An 8,497-nucleotide genomic window follows, 5' to 3' on the forward strand; every position below is an offset into this window, starting at 1 on the left:
CTTAACCTCCTCCTCCCCCATTTCATAACAAGGCCGCTGTTTATTTTTTCGCTCTCCAATAAACCCCCCCCCCCCCCCCCGGTTCTCCAACGTACACGGAGAAACACTCACTCTTAAGCAGCCACATGGTGAATAGTTCTGCATTTACTTGCAAACAATTTTTCATAGCTTAAGAGTATCCATTTTCATGAATATGACTGAGTGCAAAATGTAGTGTTATTGGTCGCAGAAGTATCGCAGTGTACTCTCAACAACCTTTTGTACAAGTGCTCTTTGGCTCTCCTGTCACATTTACATCAAGCCCCCCCCCCCCAGCCTGACTGGATCAGTGTGGTACATTTCATTGTAAACTCTCTGTGAGGTAGGTGAAATGTATGATGTTATCTTTTTGGACATTATCTGCAACCACAAATGGTCCGCCTCATCCAGATCAGTACAAATACACAATCTGCTGTAGAATATTTAGCTTGGTCTTTTCAATAGACCCGAGCATATCCAGTATAAGTATGCTTTTGTATGATATATCTGACTTCTACATACCTGACCTCTCTGTCAAACTACACTCTGTTCATATTTGTCCACGTGACCCCTGCCTTGTCCTGAAACATTGTTTTGGACCTGGTCTATCTGACCCCTGTCACAACCTTTGGTCTGTTGTGTCATGGTCCTGTGCTGTGCTGTGCTACTGTGTTCCTCTGGTCTGGAGGGGCTGAGAGTGGGTGCTTTGCCCAGCAAAGAGGAAGAAGCCGTGGCCGTGTCAGATCCAGTGATGAATCACAGCCCACAACTATAAATGTCAGGCTCCAATCTCTGCTGATCGATGAGAGGCTCTCAGGCTGTCTTCCAGAACGTTGAACGATCACCCCCCCCCCCCTCCCCTCCACACACACACACACACACACACACACACACACACACACACCGACCCATCCTCTTCAGTTAGGGGCGGTGAGTGTGAAAATATCACTTACAGCTCCCTTGACGAGAGGGTTGGGTTAGGGTTAGGTCATCTGTATGGTTAGAGATGCATCATGTGCATGAAGCCACACACACACACACACACACACACACGCACACACACACACACACACACACACACACACACACACACACACACACACACACACAATACATATATTCTGTAAACTCACATACAGTTAATGAGCCTCTCTCTCTCTTTCTCTCTCTCTTTCTTCATCTCAACTGGAATTGAAGATGTACCCAATGCTTTGTTAGCCTCTAACTCCAGTCGTCGGCCGAAGTGCCACCCCGCGCTAACGAGACACGAGAGTGGCCGAGGGGAGATGACGCTGGACCAAGTTTGGACTCGGAGCATGTTCCCCTCGCTGACACATCCGCTTTGTCAGCTCGGGCGTTTCGGTGCTTTCTCCGTCTCCCGCCCCTGCACTTTCAACTCGCATTTCAAGCCCTTTTGATTTGATCTCGGCTGTCTCCTGCACCCGCAGTGATGCACGCTTAATAATATCCCCAGCCTCACGGAGTGCACCCAAGGCCTCTCTCCACACTTCCTTCCAGCCGAATAATCACTTGTTCTTTTTGAAACAGATAAATATATATAAATATCCTTTAACAACACTCACAGAATTTTTGTAGTTCTTAAACTCACATCACGTACCTGTGCTCTATCTGTTTGGGAGCCCCCCTGTAGGCTTGATGTCGCAGTAGGGAAGTGTGGCTTCCTGCCATGCTGGAGTGTGCTGTTGATTGCACCCCATGTTGGAACTGATTCTCTGTCTAGCATTCAATGGCGACCCTACAGAATCATCTGCACTGTAGTTCGCCACAGCAGCAGGTGAATGATGACTGTATTTATACATGAGGAGCACAGCAGTTGTGGCCATTAACGGCACAGTGATCTTCCCACTCTAGAACAGCTTGCTTTGCTGCTTCATGTGTTCCTTACCCTCCCCTCCTCCAGTGAGTATGGAGAAGGTATCCTACTTAAAAAAAATCTTCCCCCTGCCTTCAACTTAAGAACTGTTTCCAGTGTGGCGCCCAAGTTGAAATCTATAACTAAACTGCCAATGTGTAGGAGCTGAGAAAGTGGGCAGTGGGATTGATTGGCAGCTCAGAACGTGTCACTTGTCTTTCTCTTTCCTTAGGTAAACACACCGGTTGTCCGAGAACAATTTTCCTATTGATTGAGTCGAAATGGGTGCCTTTGTGTGTAGAGACGTTTTTCTTTGATATGGCTTGTTTTCTTCTCTTTTCGAGATTAATCCAGGCTGGACAAGAATAGGTGTGGGAACAGCTTACCACTGGGGTCACTTTCAGCCTGGAATCCCTCCCAAGGACAGCACAGATCTCTTCTCTGCTCCTCTCTGTGAAGGAGTGACAGTATATGGCAGTGCAATGATTAGAATCTGCACCTAAAATTCATTACTCTGATTCCAGTCTACTATTAAAAAATTATGTATTAATGCAAAGTCATTTCACTTTGCCATTTGTAACAGAGTGGGCTGCAATCTGAAATAAGCATCAAACAAGGTTTACAAAGGATTAAACAAGAGCCCTAGACCTAGGAAGATATAGTTTACATACAAAAATGCATTCAATACTTCAAATAACATGGTACTGGCGTAAGTTTAATATGAAGTTCCTACATTTAGCTGATTATTTGCACAAACTCGGCTATCATTAAATCTTTGTTGACTTCTGCAACTTTGACATTTATATTTTTTAATTTGGATGATAACGGCACTCCACCGTAGAGAGAACACAATCTATAAATCGTTTTGAAAGCCAGGATAATACTTAAACTGTGACAGTAATATTCAATTATAATTAAATGATAACATTTTATTTAGTTTAGTTAAACGTGGAAGCGTTTGTTCATGATAACTGATGATCTGCGCTCAACATGTAAGAATCTCAACGATCAATACCCATGCCATTACTTAACATTAACAAGCCATTTACTTCAGCCTTACCTAGCAAGAACTAACATGAAAACAACACCATTCAACAATGTGTGAGTTTTGATGACCCATCTTGATAGTATATGGGCATGCGAAGGACAGATAAACAAAACCGTCATTCCCATTAGCCATCCATGCACTACGTAGTCCTGTGGTATGTGATGGAACACCCGGCAAAAAGGAGATACCTTCACAGCATGTTAGCAGGCATTTTTCTGAAGTTAGCTTTGGTTTTAATTTGCTTGAAGTGCTGTAGTTACTGTTCTGTCTCAAGGTAAAATTCTGCATTACTGTTCAAAACCACATTTTAATTATAGTAATTCCTCAAATAATGGATGAATTTAAAATGGCAATAAAAAAAAAGAAGTAAATGGCTGAATGTCTTCTCCACAGATAAGTCTCCCTCCTTCATCTGTGCAGAGGTAAGTGGCATCAGGTGCTTCTGGTGTCTGTGTGCGACACGCTGCAGTGACAGACCCTGGCAGGCAGCATTTATTTCATCCTCAGTGGTATCCTCTGTAAATTGAGCTGCAAGCCAGAGGCCAAATGGCTTTGCTGGGGCCTTTGATGGGGACAGAGGCTCCATTTTCAGACGTAGTCATCTGACTCCTCATTCAACCGGAACAGATGCTCTCCGCCACCCCTGCCCAATGAGACCTGAAATATCCTGCATTACCCCTCTGCGCTGAAGTCCTGGACAACTACATTTACTGGAAACTGAGCAATTAGACAAGACCAAGACCAAAAGGTGGATGAAAGATAAACTCAGATCATGTCTCTATAGACATGATGCAAATAAAAAGAAACTATTACATAATGCATAATGTACATTATACAGATACTAGCATATCCTTCCATGGTAATAGGCAATTGATTCTGTCCTCATGGATTAATATCAATACATTCACTCGTTGCACTGGGGTAAATCAGGTGTATAGCTATAGCCTTAAGTTGGTGTTTGAGAATATTTATACAATACCACTGCCAGCCTCCAAAGTGAATTATGGGAGAGATCCACTTTAGTCCCTGATAACATACAATATGGTGACACTGATGAGAGCAGGCAGTGACCCCTCAGACAAATCTGGAAATAGCCCAAACAAACCAAAACAAGTGCGGCTGGAGAAATAAAAAGGGCTTGGCGATGTCACCAAACAGTGTGTGAACTCTGTTCGTTATGGCCCATCATTTCTGACATGTCAGATTACAGACAGCCCTTTGGCCTCCTTTGGGACCATGCCTTCATTTCCCTGCTGTTAGTGTTATACAAAAACAGTGGCCTCAAGCCATGTCCACATAAACACACACACACACACAGGCACACACACACACACACACACACACACACACATACACACACAGTCACAGCTTGCTGGCAGGACTAAGCAGACACTTTCTTAGTCAACAAGATTAATCAGAATAAAAGATGGGAGGCAAAACACCACTGTGATAAATCACTTAAATCACACCTGAGGAGCCCTTCTGCTCCCGTTGTTGAGACAGGGACACGGCCCCATCTCCATTACACAGGGAAGCAGCCGCATTTCTACAGAGCCCCAGGAGAGGCCAGGGAAAATGGGAGTCAGAGAAGCACCTCCATACCTTTTTTCTCCTCTCTCTTTCAGGCGTGCGGTTAACCACCCTTCTTTCATGTTGTTTTGCCTCCGTGCGCTGAGACGGATGTCGTGGATTGAACATGACCTACGGAGTGAGCGCATTGATTTCACACCCACTACTGTAATTACCCCGACACACAACAGTAACCAGGAACCTTGTTATGGTTCAGTTGTCACATGAAGCCAGCTGAAAACAGAGGAAGAAAGCAGCGTGATTGAGAGAGACAGAAAGAGAGAGAGAGAGAGGATAGGGAGAAAGATAGAAAGGGAAAAGTGAGATAGGAGAAAGTTATTGGGAGTGGATAGAGTGCAAGTGAGAGACTTGGAAAAAAAAAGTGCAGAGAGAAAGGAGAGATGGAGCAGAGTATATCTCCGCTAGAAAAATAATGACGTGGAGAGGATGAAAGTTTTCATCTTTTTAAAAAGGCCTGTGAGAAAGAGGGGGGAGAAGTACTTGAAAGGACAAAGTGTATTTCTTTCCTGAAGGTCTCTGTCTCTACCTCTCTCTCTCTTCTTCCAGTCTTTCTTTGTCGCTCATTTTTCCCCCTCACTGCAGAAAGTGGTGCTCAGAGGCAGGTGAAAAGCTCTTGATGGGATGCAGCGCACACAGCGCAGTGGTAGAGGAAGAAGGGCAGCGTACTTCAGCCACCGAATGACGGCCTCCCCCTTCTCATTCGCAAGTTCCCTTTCACTGTATTCCCCCCCACCCCGAGCGCAAAAACAACAAGGTTTGTTATCGCCATAAGTATGTTTAACTAGAGATAGATTTTGACATTAGGAAAGAAATGGAATGGAATATCACAAGTCTGCGACAGTTTGCAGTATGTGAAGTCACAATTCACACTTTGAAAAATAGTACATTCATAATTCAGTTTCCGGCGAGGCAGTTTGGAAATAGTGGTAATTAGAAGAAATACCTGTCAACATACCCATGGGTGAGGCACACATCTTGGAGAGATACTGGAACAGAAACTTTTAACGAGCATTTAGGCATAGTCGCAATGCATTGCTGCTACTCCTGCTTGTTTAGACACTGTGTCAAAATGTCAAACTCCTATTGGTTGTGCACCTAATTCCATCATCCACACAGAGGTGGCCTATCATTCACAGGAGATGCATGGATTAACGGAGCAAGAGTGTTGATGCTATATCTCTGGCTGTACTTCTGTGGGTATTTAGAGTCAGGTCCAGATGCTCCAGGCAAGCAACAGCTGCTGCAGATGCCATCAGGGGAAAGTGAAGCCCCAGCTGATGGTCACTGCTATCATCATCAGTAGTGGCAGGCAAGGCAGGAGTATGTGTGTGGCTTTACCGATTCTCACAGTCGTGTTATAAGTCACTTGAGGGATCATAGACATGTTGGTATCTGAAGACATATTGAATTGGCTATGAAGGTGTGTTTATAGCTGCCTTAAGACCATAGGCCATAGTGTTTACAGGTATGAGAGAGCAATAATGCTATCCTGTGTAGTGCTCTGTGTACCTGTTGAGAGATTGTAGACTGGGGCAATGGCCTCTCTTCCACTCTGATGGCACAGTGCCCATGCCAGTGTCTGACTCAAGACGCAAACCTAAAATGATCTTGAAGTCCATGAGCCGTCAGACTGGGCAAATCCAGCATACATTCGAGTTTAATGTCAATGTTGAATGTCAATGTCTAATCTTGTGCTGTTAAGTCAATTCATGTTCAGTCTCGTAACAGTCAAGGTGAATCGATGCATTAATGCTAGAGATTAAAGCTGAAATATTCTGTTGGTCTTTGGACTCATGGGAATTGAAAAAAAAGAACAGTCACTGACGAGGCAAGCGAGTTTGCCTCGTGTTCGGAGCTCATTCTATGTTAATAAGATGGCTGGCTGGATAATGGAAGTATGGAATATTCATCTCTACATGGCCGGACCTCACGGCCACTGGAAGGTTATGGACGAGGCACTAAATTATGCATTGTTTAGTTTTGAGGCTATAGTATAGTCACAGCCACGGCTTGGAAGAGTGGCGTAAAGGGAAGAATTAGCTTGAAGGAGGCTGCCGTGTTGAGCTAAGCCCCAACACTGACGACCGCCGTCAAAAACGCAACGCGTGCTTTCTGACAACTCTTTCAAGGCCATGAATTATTACCAAAGCACAATCTGTCTACCAATTTGCATGAGGAGAAAAAAGACCGCAGAAATGCCAATGTTGCTTCTCTCCCAGAGAAGATGGGGGGAGAAAACCCACCACACTAGTTGGCTAGACTGACGCTAGCTGACTTAAAAAAAAAAAGCAGAATTCAGAATAATAGAAAAACAAAAAAAAGACACAGATCAACCTGAGACAAAAGCCTCTCAAGAATTCTCCCTGCTCCCCTGATCAGAGGGAACAAGCCGAGGGCCCTGCCTCACTCTCTGCTGATCCCCGCGTTGAATAAACTGCTGATAAAAGCAATAATTCCAGGGCATCGTGTTATTTAAAGAGAGCTGTTTAATGTTTAATGCGATTAGGCCCGAGTCAGTAACCTACTTTAGGATCTAACATGCGGCTCATCTGTCTGTTCTTTCACACTCGGAAGGGGGGAGGGGAGGGGAGGGGAGAAGACAAAAGAAATCCCCTGATAAAGAAAACAAAAATCCATATTTAGCCATTTCTCAAGAAAGCATAAAAGTGGCATAAAATGTGTTTATTTTAAAATGATCTTGCCAGTGTGTCAGTCTTTTAGCAGCAGCCTCTCACTGTAAAGGAACACTGTAGGTTTATGGCAATGACACAGATATTGTATAGTACAGTGCATGTAAGATAGGCTGGATTTACTATGCATTATGCAAATCTGCCTTTGTGAGGAGAAAACACTGCATCTGTGCACAGACGACGATGACGCAAGCCTCTTCCTATTTTTAGAAATGGCATAGGATTGATTTTTTTCTTTTCACGCAATCCATAATAATGTTTGGCAGAGCCTGCCGGATTGTCACCTTACTATGCTGCAATTCATGTTAGGAATGGGACATTCTTGAGTTACGTTCAATTCAGGAGGAACACGAAAAAGCAAAACGAGGAGAGAGCTGAAATGTCACTGGATTTGCAAATGTCATAGTTCATGCTGTGCACATCATATAGTTTAATGGACTTTGCCAAAGTGGAAGAAATGTCTGGACAGGACTAAGGTGAACTATGAAGCGTCCAATTTTACCCAGAGGCAGCAAGGGCAAAATTAAGCAGAGAGGATGCATCCTCTTCTCTAGCTCTGCACTTGAGAGGGTAAAAAACAACCTTCACATCATTCTTCTTGAAAACCTTCTATTTGCAGGAAACCACAGAAAAGGAATTTTTCAAATACTTGCTACATTATAGAAAGTGTCGTTTTTAATCTCATTAAATCTCTTTACATTTAGTTACCCTTTATTATACCATCATTTAAAACTCAATCGAATATTTTGTGCCTCATTTTTTTGGCATTTTTCATCAAACAAGAGGAGGAGAAGAAGAAAAAAAATATATATGTGTATAAAACATTTGGCATGATCGTGTGTCATGAGTCTGATATCAAAATCCACACACACATGAGGCACAGTAAAAAAAAAGGTGAACAAGAGTCCCATCTCCCCTGTACTGCTAAGATGGCGGTTGTCATGGATTCATCACAGATCTAGTCGTGTTTTTTTCCCCCTGCCTCCTCCCCGAGACGAACTCCGGGAGCGCTACGTGCTGGAGCCACTCAGAGGAGCACAGCGGGGTGTGCGCTCTCTATAGGTTTGTTATTGTCTGTGACGGGCATGTGGGATTTAAAAAAAAAAGAAAGAAAAAAAAAGAAGAGGAGAGCAAGAAAAACCAAGGCAGTGGAATCGTAGAAGAGGGTCGTGGTGGTGGTTGTTGTTGTTGTTGTTGTTGTTGTTGGGGGCCTCTTTGGTGGTGCACAGAAGTGGCAGAGGGGCATCTAGGGGTGGTTAAGAGTCACCCGCTCGCTGG

At 43.9% G+C, this 8,497-nt stretch overlaps 1 protein-coding gene across 3 annotated transcripts in view; it reads right to left on the reverse strand.

The window, feature by feature from the left end:
• Positions 1–7,872: 7,872 nt before the first annotated feature.
• Positions 7,873–8,497, reverse strand: part of snx7 (sorting nexin 7) — a 21,369-nt gene continuing 20,744 nt past the window's right edge. For all 3 annotated transcript variants that reach the window (XM_031583691.2, XM_012815113.2, XM_031583692.2), the window contains one exon: positions 7,873–8,497. This exon is cut by the window's right edge and continues 59 nt beyond it. In XM_031583691.2, the coding sequence (XP_031439551.1) occupies positions 8,476–8,497 (22 nt within the window). In that variant the 3' untranslated portion in view covers positions 7,873–8,475.

The sequence above is a fragment of the Clupea harengus genome, chromosome 17 (assembly GCF_900700415.2).
Source record: "Clupea harengus chromosome 17, Ch_v2.0.2, whole genome shotgun sequence".
Classification (NCBI taxonomy): domain Eukaryota; kingdom Metazoa; phylum Chordata; class Actinopteri; order Clupeiformes; family Clupeidae; genus Clupea; species Clupea harengus.